The 15,532-nt window shown below is 36.2% G+C and overlaps 1 protein-coding gene across 1 annotated transcript in view; it reads left to right on the top strand.

The window, feature by feature from the left end:
* Nucleotides 1-15,532, top strand: part of LOC107694365 (atrial natriuretic peptide receptor 1-like) — a 107,827-nt gene that overhangs the window by 78,985 nt on the left and 13,310 nt on the right. Inside the window, exons 6-12 of the mRNA XM_016494057.1 lie at nucleotides 6,720-6,814; nucleotides 6,915-7,050; nucleotides 9,000-9,084; nucleotides 11,501-11,621; nucleotides 11,710-11,784; nucleotides 14,465-14,542; nucleotides 14,739-14,843. Coding sequence (XP_016349543.1) covers nucleotides 6,720-6,814; nucleotides 6,915-7,050; nucleotides 9,000-9,084; nucleotides 11,501-11,621; nucleotides 11,710-11,784; nucleotides 14,465-14,542; nucleotides 14,739-14,843 — 695 coding nt within the window. The remainder of the gene's footprint in view (nucleotides 1-6,719; nucleotides 6,815-6,914; nucleotides 7,051-8,999; nucleotides 9,085-11,500; nucleotides 11,622-11,709; nucleotides 11,785-14,464; nucleotides 14,543-14,738; nucleotides 14,844-15,532) is intronic.

Genomic DNA, 15,532 nt, shown 5'->3' with positions numbered 1-15,532 from the left:
AAACAGCATGAAACAATTACAAAATAAAAGACATGAAAACATGAACATGAAACAAAACCCAAAACCCACATTACAATCACCTTTTTTCATCCATGTTTTAATTTAAACTGTTTGTCCAAAAAAAGTTTTTCCAGTTTGTTTGCCAAAAAATGTTGAAAATTCATTTCATTTAAAATTAATTCAATTGTTAATATTTTATACATTCCGTTTGTTACCATCATTTATGATAATAAATTAGTATTAAATTATAAAACACACATTCCAGAAGAACAAACAACACAGAAATGTAAAAAAAAAAAAAAATTAATTAATTAATTAAATGGCACTATTATCTTTAAACTTTTATACATTTTTGACAGATTGATTAGAAATCCTTTTATTTATTATAATTTAATAAAACTATTAAAACCAGACAAATTAAATCCAGACAAATAAGAACAGAAAATACATCATTTGGAGAACAGGCCCTGTAAACTCCATGGAGCAAATCATCAAACAGCACTATGTTGCTTACAGGTCCCTTTGGAAGCCTGTTATTACTGGACATGTATGAATTCTAAGTAATAATTGTTTTTACGATTTTCACTTTTTTATTGCTGCCTAGCAACCTTCATCTGGAGGGCAATGCGACACATGTCGCTTGTGTTTCGAGGTGCATTTCCCATCATGCAGATCATGTGAACAGGATATATTTTGGTCAGGGTGGGAAGAATATAGATTTAGAAATGTTCATGCTTTTTATGTGTCTTGATATGAGAAGACCCCACTTGCTCCATTCCCACACCCAAGCAAACCATCTGAGTGTTCTATAAGCCTCTCCCCATGATTCAGTCCGCAATCCCTCTGGTGGCATTATGAAGTTCTTGTGTCCTGTGATAGTAGGATTTTTAATGAACATTCACACCACATGGTCCCACTTGTTCAAACTTGCACGCATATGCTGTGTTTTTGCTTACCAAGAGAACATCCTATTGAAAAAATTTCATAAAAGGAAACATTTGGTGTTTCTGTTGTAAATAGTTTGCAATGGTTCTTGTTGTGAATGATTTGCAGCATGAATGTAGAAAAAGATTTACTGTTTATGAGTATTTATGTGCAAAATCTTACACAGATATAGCTGAAAAATCTGTAATATCCTATTAATGCCAAAAATGGTCTTTTATTAAGAAACAATAAATGATTTTACATAAAAAAAATTTGACATAAACAATTTGAGCAACATACTTAGATTCCATTTTGCAGGAATCTCCCTTTCTCTCACAACAACAAAAAAGACTTTGTATTGTGGCACAGTATTTGGATTTAATACAGTTTGTCACTGAGGTTCACTTGCAGATTTAGGAGGAACATAGGCTGGCTGTATGACACTCTCATTTGAGCAGAATATCTCAATAGAGATCACAAAACTCCAGTCGACATGTTTGTTGATTTTTTTCAGATCATCAGTGCTTTTTTCTCAAAGCAGAAAGAGCACATACACGTAGTTGCCCGTTTGGGATTAATTAAAACACTTGGCAGAAAATGTATCCATTTAAGATAAAAGCTCTGAATGTGGGATTGAAACTCTTTGACAACTCTTGGCAACCGCAAGTATAAAAGCTTATGAAGGCTTGTTACCAGTTCAAGATCATGAAAATGTCAAATGAAAATGACATGTTTTCAGGATAAATAACCAGCAGAAATTACTGCAGATGATTATGCTTAATCAATCGAGAGAAGCAGAAATCGTGATAACGATTAAAATACCATTTTTGTTGTATTTCCTAATTCCTGCAAAATTTTAATAACCATATTTTTTACGCATCCATTTTTAATGATCATACATTTAATTTAGCATTGCTATTTTTTACCATAATCTTACATTCATCAGATACTTTTATTTTACATTGCATTCAAAATGTATACAAGTTTTTCTGAAAGTAAGCTCCTTGTTTTTTAGAAACAACAAGTCCTGCATGTCATTTCCCTCTTACTTCACTGCAGTTATTTGTAAATACCAAGCTAATTAGAGCTTAAATTAAAGGAAGAAAGCCATGCCAGTCACGGCAGCGTTGCTTTTTTCTCCTGTCGCTTCATGCAAGAGGGGGTCTGTCAAATTATCGCTAACGCTGATGTCTAATTACATAGATGCAACCTCATAAAAAGATTTTACTCTGAAATCAATCTAACTAAAGGGGCTGTTTCGAAGAGTACACGCTATTGCAGGCTCCAGTAACCACTTTCCTTATTCATTCAATTTGATGCTGCAAAATAAGGTACACTCCAGCTCAGATATTGAGGAGGGAGGGAACTATATCCTCGACTCGGAGAGACAAACACTCCTGAGCATGCACACATGCACGTACCCCCACTTAACACACATGCACACATGCACACACAGACTTTATATTGGCGGCCTATTAGTGAGGCTCAAATGGAAACCGTACGGGGCCGTGACAGGGATGAAACTCTATGCTGCTAGCTGAACCTGGCTCTCCGCTGGGACCATGGGAGCCCAAATCACCATTACTGCTGAGAGAGATGTGCATTCATGACATCTGTTTTAATAGAGTCTCTCTAGACACAACACTGTCTTTGAGTCTCTTTATTCAGCATTGATTTCTTATCGCAGTCTTGGCCGATTCTGTCTTTATTGAGTTTTCCGCGTCACTATGTTATTATTTCTACTCCATTAACATGTCTTGCTCATCGCCATTGCAGTCCGTCTCTGTCTCGCTTCCCACGGTGAGCAGTATTGATCAGTATCAACACGCTGAGGCAGTAAAAATCATTCTCCATCCCGCTGACACTGAATGCGATACTCACCGGACTCATGACACACATTTCAACTTCAAGGGTTGAAAGAGTCTGCAGCTTGACAAAATACATGTAGTCGTTACGCATTCAAACCCGCTCACACCATTTTGACATGGAAATTAGAAAGTATACCAGGGGAACGTGACATGGGGTAAAGGATTTCAGGAATAGCAACTCTCTAAAGACTCTTATAACTAGAATCAGACTGTTGTGAATCAGCCAAGTTCCACCACAAATTCAGTTATTTTTAACGTGCCTCTGTACCTTTTAAAGCAATAGTTCATCCAAAAAATGAAATGTAGTATTTATTTACTCATTCTCATGTTGTTCCAAAAATGCTGTATTTTTTAAATACTGTTAACGTGGGTCTTTCTTCCTAATCAGCTTCGGTACTTACTAGGCATCATCAGAAACCTCAAATGCTATAGGTTCTTGAGTGTTTTGTAACATGATGCCAAACCTGCACCATAGGTCACATTTAATTTGAATTATGGGAGAATTTCCATTTAATGAAGCATTTTTGTTCTGTGAATCTTGACAGCCTACAAGCATGAGGGTCAGTAAATAACAGAATTTTAATGTTTGAGTGGTTTATTACTTCAAATGCATGCATGCATTAGAACAGATTCATTATATGCAGGGACACCTACTCAGAGTATAATCTGAAAGTAGTGCATGAGGAATGAAACTTGCAGTAGAGCAAAATCAGTCTGTACAGATCTCTACATTGCAGTGAAAATGAAAACTGTCCAAGTGAGAGCTCATTTTCAGTCTATTTTCAGCAAACTGAGAAATATCGTCCCATGTTGTTGGTGTACATATCTTATTTAAAATTTTTTGATTGACTTAGATTATTTTAATACAATTTTAAAATGATTTTAAGTCATCTTGCGACCATCTTGCAAGATTGCTGAGGTGTTCTAGTTGAAAACCACTAACCTAGAGCTATAAATCACATAACATCATCCTGGCAACCACAGAAACCCCTCGCATTGTGGTGGTGAGTTTTGCATGGCTCGTGCTAGATGTAGGGATTTTATTGAATCAGCATGCTGTGGTGGCACAGAATGTCTGAGTGTCGGATACAGTGCAGGACAGCAGATCTGTGTTCTTAATCACAGGGGCTGTTGGGAAGAGGTTGAGGTGGTAGACCACAGCAGATGGACCAAACACATCAAAGAACATTCAGTTTATTTTAAACTCACACACATAAATTTGCATTTCTGAGGAGAAAAACATTCCACCCGAAAAGACCTCTAGATCTAATTAATAAAGCTGCCATTTTCTGATATGTGACTAAAATCTCACAATACTGATTTTTTTTCTTCAGAATTCTGAGTTTACATCTCGCAATTCTGACTTTCTTACTCAGAATTCTTTGTTTACATATCACAATTTTGAATTTTTCTCTGAATTCTCAGTTTACAATTCCAACTTTTTCGTTGAATTCTGTTTAGATCCTGCAATTCTGACTTTTTTCACAGAATTCTGAGATTGCATCTCACAATTCTGACTTTTTCCGTCAGTTTACATCCTGCAATTCTGATTTTTTTTTTTTCCACAGAATTCTGAGATTACATCTCACAATTCCGACTTTTTTTCTCTGCATGTGCATGCAGTCTGGTCAGGTGTCTAAAAATTTGAGAAAAATAGTCTTATTAATTGTGAGATGTAAACTCACAATTTTGAGATGTAAACTCGCAATTCTGAGAAACAAACTGAAATAAAAATTGTGAGATAAAAAGCACAGTTACCTTTTTTCATATTTTTATTTCGTGGTGGAAATAAGCTTTTATAATCTAATGCTCTAAAACAAGTTAAAAAAAAGTTAGAACACTACCATAAATGTTTTAAGCCATTTGATAGTTGTTGTTTTTTTTTTTGTTTGTTTGTTTTTTGTACTGTGGAAAAGCTATGAGAAACTGGCCATGGCTTGTTAAATCACAGCCTATTGAATGTCTCTGCATGTGTTAGCAGAACTCAGGTGTTCTAGGCTCGGTGCCAGGAATCAGAAAACTGCAGTCAGGTTGTGGGCATTAATGCTGAGTGCTGGGAAAGAGTCAAATTGCTGGCAAGAAGCGTAGTGTGCTTGCTCAGTGCTTACTGCATCAATGATGGGAAAATCTACTGGATAAATGAGGTGTGATTATCTTTTAGCCTCGTTTCCCCTGTGTGGTTTGGCCAAGACTTTTTTTCCTAGAGGTGCTGTGCATCTGCTGCTGACTGTGTTAGCCTTGTGTTCATCCATCAATGATATTTAAACTGCTACATGGTGAATGATTAATGATGTGCCAGTGCAAATTAGACCAAATGCTCAATACAACACTTGTCAAAATGTGGTGTGCTTAATTGCATTGATTGTACGCTTTAAATTATATTAAAAAAATACATGCAATACAAAAAACAATAATATAATATTAATTAAATAAAAGGCCACTTAAGTGTATGTGGAGTACTCTTTCATGACTATGGGCCAGATTTACTAACAGCTTGTGCCAGCGCTAACCGTCTTTTTGGTTAAGATAGGATTTACTAAAGACACGCAGTGAAGAATTAGTGCTGAAAAGGCGTGGAGACAGTTATTTTTGCGCCTGACCTTATTGAATATTAATTTCTAGGAGTTTCCCTTTCAGACGCAAAATCTATGGGAGGAGAGAATTAAAATGAATCACGCAACACAATTTACTAACGTTTGCGCTCGTCAAATTACTAGTATTTGCGCCATTATTTCATGCCCCAAAAAAGTATGTCTTAAACTAATTTGCGTCTGTTTGATTAACATCGGCTCTGCTTATTTGCGACTATGCTAATTTGCACTGCATTTAGTATATTGGGTTGGTCGATATGCAAATTAGATGGTGCGTCTGTGTTCTTTAATTTGCGCATTGTCAGTTAATCACACGCAGAAATTTCTACGCCCATCAGCGCTGTTTTGGAATTTTGCCCTGTTTGGTAAATCTGGCCCTATGTTTCTTAACACACTTAAAAGGTGTACTTTGTAAACATTATATTTTAATAATCTTTTGTCGTGCTTTAAAGAAGTACACTTATTTCGATGTGTTGACTAACATACTAAAGCACATGTAAAATATTTGATTTTAATTGTAATGTGTTATTTGATATTTCATTTAAGGTTAATATATTTCAAAGGTACTAATTTGCAATTTCATTATTACAAATGTGTAATTACAAATTTATTTAAATACATGACATGGAAGTTTCAATTGAAGTGACTTTACAGTATATTTTAGTTTACCATAAATGCTTGTCAGTACATTCAGAAGGATATTTTAACCATATTTTAAAGACCAAAGAAGTAATTATGAAATGTAATATATAGATGTACTTAAAGGGATAGTTCACCCCAAAATGTGTGGGGGAAGTCGTGGCCTAATGGTTAGAGAGTCGGACTCGTTCACGGTGTGTGTGTGTGTTCACTGCTGTGTGTGTGCACTTTGGATGGGTTAAATGCAGGTCACCATACTTGGCCACATGTCACTTCACTCACTTCACTCACTCAAAATTAAAATTCTGTCATTAATTACTCACCCTCACATTCCAAAACCGTAAGACGGTTACATCTTCGGTTGATGAAATCTGAGAGCTATCTGACCCCCCCAGAAACGTAGCAAGACATCAGTGGCTCAACTTCAATTTTGCGAAGCTACGAGAATAGTTTTTGTGTGCAAAGTAAACTAAAATAACATCATTTATTCCACAGTTCTTCTCCCTGAGTTCTGCCATTTTAGTGAGTAGCATATGTGCGAGCTTTCCCCACAATGTAATCAACATAATCAGCATTGTTTACATTCAGCATGTAAACAATGCGTTTTCTCCTGAACGGCTCAAAATGCATTGCACAGCCTGACACACCAGCTTTTATATGAACCTCTGATCTAATGTTTGTTTTCTAATCTTGAAAGGGGTTACCGGACTCGTTCAGCTGGATGAGAATGGCGATCGGGAGATTGACTTTGCTCTATGGGACATGACCGACACAGATACTGGAGTTTATCAGGTAAAGAGGCCTTCATCTGATCATATACCTCTTCACATTTAAAATACATTACTGGCTAAACCCATCTCACCGCTGCTGAAATGATGGCTGTATGTCCTAGATTGTGTCCGTGTATAATGGCAGTCAGAAGCGGATGATTCCGGAGCCAGGGATGAAGGTGTACTGGCTGAAGGGAAGTCCGCCTCCAGATATCCCACTGTGTGGCTTCAAAAACGACAACCCTGCCTGCCTGGCAAGTGAGTGCAGCCCTATATAACTCATGTAATAATAGACCTGTATGAAAAGACACCATTATACTCAGCCAAAATCATGTTCCCAAACGTCATGTTCCCAATAAATTAGACTCAAATCAATATTTCATGTCCTTGCATTTATAAGTAGCCATGCAATAAGCAAGGCATTATATAGTCAGCCATTTTATTCGTTTATTTTAATACTGTTGAGATATATTTTGTGACAATGACTGGCTGACTGTACATTATTCTTCACTTATGAGTATTTTTCAGAATACATTAAGTATACATTTGCATGCGTCATATATAGAAGTATAAAGTGTTGAATGATGTTTCTCATTATAAGTGAGTGTACTGTAATATTTCAAAGTAGAATCAGTACCTTCTGAAATGAAGATTGTAGTGATGAGTTAATAGATGCAAAAATGTGTATGTGTAAGCAGGATAAAACACTTGGAGTTAATGATTAACGTGATAATTAAATCGAGGCATGTTTCATGTTGTTTTAATGTAGTTCTGTAACGTTACTTAATTAAATTTAGGTTAATAACAGATCCAAAAAATAGCACACAGCAGTTGATCAGTATTGTGAGAGCGTGTGAAACACTGGTCACCTGAAAATGATCCTCAAAGAGCCCACTGAGGAGCAAGAGTAAGAAAAGACATATCTAAAATGGGTTATTCCTGTTGTGCAGCACCATTTTTAACTGCAGCTTAATTTTAACAGCATTTTTAATGAACATGCTTGTGTTTACAGGTCTTTCTGTACAGCAGGCAGACTGAAATATGCTCTGTTAAAGCTCAGGCACATCAGCTTAGCTGATTAGAGCTTGATTATTTATACAGTGTTAAGAAAATTAACAGGAGAGAAATTAAGAGCCAAAGTAAACCATTGCTTGAAGTAAATTTCATAGAAAATTATCCAGCTATACCAAATTATGTAATTTTATTAAAGATGGAAGAAGGAAACCAACTAACAGCACAAAACATCACAGAATTCATCAAATCTAATACTATATACTATTACAATACTTACAATATTTCTTAATACTCAGATAAAAAATGATTCAAATCAAAATATACACTGTTGTTCAAACATTTGAGGTTGGTAATTTTTTTTTATGTTTTTAAAACAAGTATTGTATGCTCACCAAGGCTGCCTTTATTGATCAAAAATACAACAACAAACAGTAATATTGTGAAATATTATTACGATTTTAAACAGCTGTTTTCTATTTAAATATATTTTAAAATGTAATTTATTCCTGTGATGTAAAGCTGAATTTTCAGCATCATTACTCCAGTCTTCAGTGTCACATGATCCTTCAGAAATCATTCTAATATACTGATTTGCTGCTCAAGAAACATTTTCATATGAATGTTGAAAATAGCTGTGCTGCTTCATATTATTGTGATATTTTTTTGGTGAATAGAAAATTCAAAAATCAGTATAACAACAATATAGACCTATATAAATTGTTACATTATAACTGGCTTTACTGTCACTTGATCAGTTTCATTTGCTCTTGCTGAATTAAAGTATTAATCTTTAAAAAAAAAAAAAGCGTACTGACCCCAACCTATTGAACGGTATCTTGCATTAGGGATATTGTGTTAAAAAAACTAATATCATCTTCTTTATAAATGTAAGACCATGCATGATGAAAACATGGAAACGTACATAGTAGTAATGGCCCATCTGAATAAATGTAGTCTTTTGTCATGACAAATTGGCTTACATTGCTCTCATCGTGCATTTGGGTTTTTGTCAGTTTCATAAAGCTCTCTTTAAAGCAGATTTCAAATACTGACATCTGTGGCAGAGAAAGAAAGAGAAAAGGTCAGAATAAAATAATATGTATGAAATGATTTCAGCAGGTCTTACTGCTGTCTGTGTGAACTCTAATGAAATTCAGATGTGTGGAGATTGTGTTCTTGGTTTTGTTCCTCAGAGACGGTCACCATGCACCAGATGATCTCCATAGTGGTGTGCTTCATTTTTATCATCATTGTAACGGTCACAGTCTTCATATACAGGTCAGTTGAAACCCGTGCAGACAAACACAATGTCTATACTGAGAGCGGGCGACGAGACGTGACAAAAACTAGAGCACTTTAATCAAGCTTTATTGATTATAACATGAGCGTTCTCGTTGGGTCATGTCACTGGCCTGCAGTGTAGACATGATGTAACACTACATGTCAGGTGTGCAAATATTGAGCTTTGGGCGATCTGGGTCTGATTTTATATCTCTCTGTCTGTCTTTCTTTCTGTCTTTCTCCTCCTCTATCTGTTCCTGATGTTTAATTAGGGAACTTACTGCCAGACCACGACAGAGAAAGATATAGCAACTCAGTCTACGTCTCCGTGACTTCATCACTTTATACCATATGTGACCATGTATCCAGTGACAATGAAATGCATATGATTTCTATTAAGTTCATGCCAAGATTTGCAGCCAAAGATGGTTGTGCTTTATTAAAAAATCACATTTTCAGCTGTTCTCCAAATATGATGTAGATCCTATAACATTCATGTTATTTTTATTTATACTACGGGGCCGTTGAATGCTTGAATCTGATTGGCTGACGAACGTTCTAAGGTGTGCAATTATTTTCAGGGAAATAATGAAAATAATTAATTAATCGAGGTGTAACTCTGCTTCGCGTCATGGCCGCATCACCACCTCGGGTGTGCATTATTTTTCTAATAATCCAACGGCCCGGAGTCAATTATTCCGCTTATACTATGGTTAATTATTCCTTACGTAATTGCACTTATTTTTCATAATACTTGAATGGGATTATAAGAGCTATTTTAACATTTCATTTAACATTTTAAAATATTCAATGTTTTTATAGTGTTACACAGATTTCTACATTTAGTAGGATACTTTCAGAGTTTTCATTTGCATATGTTGCAGTCATATAAATTGCTCAGTTATAAAAATTACTCACACATTATGATGTATTATTATGACAGGCGGAGAGCCCCATTCAGCTTTCACCTGAAATAGTTGATATTAAAAGTCATTTAAAAAAAAATTCTCGTTTTACCCAATTTTATCTGATGGGCTAACAGAAAATTATGAAGAGGTCAGCAATGCCAGTAAACGAACAAGGGTTACCATACGTAACCAAGACGTTCCCTTTCAGTCTGTCACGTCGACGTTGTGTCAAATTTCCAACACTAGGGGTCCCTATACAAAGTGCCACAAATTACTGAAGTTATGAGTGTGTTATGAACGATTTATACCCGAATATCCGGGCCGTGGCCAGCTATGCAAATTTTGCTTGTCGAAGTGACCAACAGAAAGTGAATGATATTCATTGACGCAGGATATCAAGAGATTTAATTAAGATTCCTAGGACATATGGTAGTGACTGACGGTGAAAACAGCAACAGTGTGTTATTGTCATCCTGAAGCATAATCCAAAGACACAGATGGTATATCAATCAAGTAGATTATTTCATCCTTTCAAATAGCTCTCACTCACATTAAGGTTGAACAATGGCGAATACACAAATCTCAATTGTATGTCATGGCTGGTCTTCATGCGTGATCATATGTAATCGTATTGTGTCATAATGGTAATCATGCGTAATCGTCATCTTGTAAAATAGTTATTTTTTCCTGTGAGATCAGGCTGGACTGGAGAGCGCTGCTTTAGACTGTCATATGTTGTGCATTGATGATCTTCTGTTCTGGCTTTTTTTTTATAAATACCAGATTCTCCAGTGGGTCATTCTACAATTGCTTTGGCAGATGCTGTTGCTCACTTTCAAATGGCAAAACATCCAACTGCAATGTACACATTTCCTATATAGAAAATTATATATGTTTTAATAAAAAGTGTCTTATAATTAAAGAGTCTATGAAATAGAAGAAGTTTCTTTCCTGTGCATAAGGATTTGGTTTATACCACAACATTTTACATGTAAAATTATTTGCTTAAAAAAAAGATTTATTGTAACATTCTGACAAATTGAAATGGTTTAAACACAAATACTATTATTTTAAGACAAATCAATTATTTTAAGACAACACCATTGACAAAGAGGAGAGAGTCTGTGAATGGAAAAGTTTGTTTATTTCATGCAAATTCTAATAATAAAACTGAATTTTTAAGTTTTTTCCTCTGAAGGACATTTTATCTGTACATGTGCCACTTGGAAGCTGTTTTACCGGTATTGATTATTGAGCATCATATTGTTACCTAAATTCAATACACTCTATGCCGGTGCTGACAGTGATGCACATATTGATTTGTATTATTTAACATCTATGCCAAATAAATGTTGTTCTCCTTCTCATTTATTACAATTTTTCATCTGATGATTTTCCCAGTTGCATCCCATCTCTCATTGTCCCTTTCCTCTGCTTATTTTTACTCTTCTTTCTTTCTCTTTCTCTCTCTGTCTCTTTCTCTGTCCGTCACTCGGCGGCTTCAGGAAGCTGAAGCTGGAGAATGAGCTGACCGCTCAGCTGTGGCGTGTGCACTGGGAGGACATCCAGATGAGTAACATGGAGAAGGTGCTGCGCAGAGCCTGCAGCAAACTCACCATGTCATTGGTGAGGGGAAACACACACATATACACACCAATAGTTTCCTATAGTTTGAGTAAAGCTGCTCATGTCTTATTCATCTCTCCACACACAGAGAGGCTCTAACTACGGCTCACTGCTGACTATGGAGGGAAACTTCCAGATCTATGCCAAGACCGGCTATTACAAGGTATTAAAGGTTTGGTGGTGAGGTGTGGATGGGCCACTGGCTTGCAAATCTTGTTGGCTAATAACTGTTTCTTATATTTCCTACCTTAAGGGGGCATATGACAGCCCCTCCACTGGATCACATTCAAATTTCAAGATGTTTTGTCTTTTGTTGGAGACATTTTTAAGTAAAATTGTAGTTGCCACTTTATTAGCCTTGTTAAAAGGAAGCATGTTATTTTTTTTACTTCGTCTGAATGTTATGAAAATTGCAATGTGAACACACACACACACACACACACACAAAATATATAGTTTAATCAAATGGAAACATCTGGTACTGCGCTCAATCAAAAGCTTACTGAGAGCTCATTTTTAAGATATCAACCTCAAATTTGGAACACAACTTGCTTTGATTTTCACGCAGGTTTAGAGTAAAACATGGTTTGGAAAATATCTATTTCATTTAAGATTTAAAAGTAGTGTTTTTTTGCATTTTTTTATAATAATAAACTTAAACTTATATAACTTTATTTTAGTTTCTTTTTTTTTTGCATTAATCACTTGGACAGTAATAATCTGCCAGGTGTTTTTTTTTTTTTAAAGAAACCAGTCTGCTCCAGAGCATTCAAGATTTATGACAGTTTAAGTAATTTCATTTTTAGCTCAAAAAGTAGTATAACGTATAAGTGGTATAACATATTTTAAGGGCCAGATTTACTAAACAGGGCAAATTAACTCTCAATTAATCCCCATAATTTGAATTTAAGTTATAGGGCCATATTTACTAAACAGGGCAAATTAGCGTTAGAGAGCAATTCCATAAAAGAGCAGATGGGAAGAGAAAATTCTGTGTGTGATTTACTGACAATGCGCACATTAAAGAACACAGATGCAGCCAGATCATTTCCATAATGACCAGCGCAGTCTACCAAGAGCAGCGCAAATTACCGCCTGCTTTAAGACTGCCTGCTTTTTTGGGCGTTAAATAATAGTGCAAATACCAGTCATTTGACGAGCACAAACGTTAGTAAAACGCATTGCGTGATTCATTTTAATACTCTCCTCCCATAAATTTTGCGTCTGAAAGGGAAACTCCTACAAATGCATATTCAATAAGGTCAGACGCAAAAATAACTGTCTCCACGCCTTTTCAGCGCTAATTCTTCACTGCGTGTCTTTAGTAAATCCTATCTTAACCAAAAAGACGGTTTGCGCTGGCATACACTTTAACCATATTTCAAAGACAATAGAAGTAATTATGAAATTACATATAAAGATGTACTTAAGTTCTGCTTAACTGGGTCAAAAATCACTCTAAAGTTTAACTAATTCCTTTTGATATAAATAGAAACTATAATTGTACTTCTTTTTCACAAGGGTTGAACTAAAAATAGTCAAAATAGTAAGTTTTTTATTTAGACACATTCATTGTGACCAATTAGAGATAGGGTGACCATACAGGCCATTTTACGGGACACGTCTTTGCCAGGATTTCTATATTGCCTAAAATATCCAGTTTTGGCAGTTTGCACCATGCAGACCGATCGTTGTATGACATTCGTGAGAGCTATAGAGAGCAGAGCAAGTGGTTCCTTATGCTTTCGAATCGCTCTCACGGTACTTTGGTGTCATACAATGATCGATCTGCGCAGCGCCGCTTCAAGTCGAACGAACGAACAAACACACCTAACTTGCGCGTATTTGCATCGCTTTGATCGTTCTCTGTAGATCCTACCTTCTCACGTGCCACAATTGGTCGGTTATGTACAATTCCTGCATGTTATTGGCCAAACTACTTTGGATGTTTTTGGCAATATAAAAATCCTTGCCAGGACGTGTCCCGTACAAATGGCACATATGACCACCCTAATTAGAGACTAGCGGTGCATTCCAAACGGAATATATCGCCCTCCGGAGGGCACTACGGAGTGAAAACAATCATGGCCACCATATTGAAGGGTCGTTCCAAACCGAAGTGCTCAAAACTGGCCACTTCAAAGTGCCCTTCGGAATGAAGGATTTCGAAGGGTACAACTGATGGACACTTCGGGCTCCCATGATCCTTTGCGCAGATTCTTTGCATGATGACGGCACCTCCGTGTGGGCATGTGATGATGACGCAGAAGGGCACTTCAAGAAACAGTTGTTTGGTCCCCTACACCCTTCAACCCTTCGAAGCTCTCACTCCGGAGGGTAAACCCTTTGAAGGGATTAGGGCATAGGGATGAGCCCTTCCGTATGGAACACAGGGAAAATCTGGTCTACTAAGCCCCACCCACTTCCAGTTCTGTTTTGTTTTACCTTTTCATTCTATTGCTGTGAGTTGTGTGATTCTGTTCCAGGCGGTGTGCTGTTTTGAACATAAATAAATAACAGATTCTGCCTAGCAACAGAAGTGTCAAATGATGGAAGGGTTCATCCTTGGATCTCCTATAATGCCGTCGGCGTGCCCTGGCTAATGGGCCCATTCTTCAATGGATGAGCTATAGTTCCTCTCCAATTAAGCAGAACCCCTGAGGATGAGCGCTATTCATGTCCACATGTCATCATTTCCCCCATTAATTAGGATGGTGCTTAATTAACGCATTATGTTGCTCTTTTTCTTCTCTTAAATGATGGTCCCCCATCCCCAAAGCTCTTTGCCAAGTCCACAATAGCAATCAGGGTGAAACTAATGTGCGTTGGTGCCTCTTTTCCAGGGAAACATAACAGCCATTAAGTATGTCAACAAGAAACGCATCGAGCTCACCAGGAAAGTGCTGTTTGAACTCAAACATGTAAGTGTGCATCCATGCCGTTTTGTGCTTTTTGCCAGGTGCCTTAATTAAGTTTATATGATGTCCTGGGAGATATTAATAGCCGGGGACTGATGGAAAAGAGGGACTAAACAACTCTCTCTCTCTCTTTGTCCTCTCCTCGTCATGCTGTTCTCCCTCCTCTTTTCCCTTCTGTTCCTTTCTCCTCCTATAATAGATGCGTGATGTACAGAATGAACACTTGACGCGCTTTATCGGCTCTTGTATCGACCCACCCAACATCTGCATCCTTACTGAGTACTGCCCTCGAGGAAGCTTACAGGTGAACACTCACGCACCCCACTGCTCACAGTTACTGCACCTACAGTTGATGTATTAATAGATGACTTGTGTTTATGCAACACTTTTTGTTTCACCAAGCAGGGCTCAGTAATAAGGATTCAAATTTTGACTTGCCTTGCCAACCTTTTTTACTGCATGCATAAATAAACAAACAAATAAATACATACAGTACATAAATAAATACATAATACATTTAAGTGTTAAATAATTCATTAAAAAATTTGTTTTGTCTTTTTTAAATGTATAGACACATAAATGTTAACAAACACAAAAATAATCATCACTACTTGCAGCTTCTACCATCTAATTAGACAACATTTTTAGACATATTTCTGACATGAATAACTATGTTGCCTTCTAAGATATCTTCTTCTAAGGCTACACTGCATGTATGTTTGACAGATAGGACCAACACAATATTTTCGATTAGCTAATAATTTTATATTTTCAGTTTTTCAGTTCATATTTATCAGTTAATTTTTTTCAATTTATTTTAATTTTATACATTTTAATCTATTTTTTGTTTTTGTCATTTTTTTTTTCTTTTTTAAATTTCTATGTTTTCTTTTTTTTTTATTTCAATTTTAGTTTTAGTAACTGTAGTACTTTAACTTGTTCAACTTCAGATTATTTATATGAGTTAGTTGCCAAGGCAATATTTTTCATTTT

This window comes from Sinocyclocheilus anshuiensis, unplaced genomic scaffold (genome assembly GCF_001515605.1).
Source record: "Sinocyclocheilus anshuiensis isolate Anshui unplaced genomic scaffold, SAMN03320099.WGS_v1.1 scaffold1240, whole genome shotgun sequence".
NCBI classification, from domain to species: domain Eukaryota; kingdom Metazoa; phylum Chordata; class Actinopteri; order Cypriniformes; family Cyprinidae; genus Sinocyclocheilus; species Sinocyclocheilus anshuiensis.
This window is presented reverse-complemented; position numbering and strand designations above follow the sequence as displayed.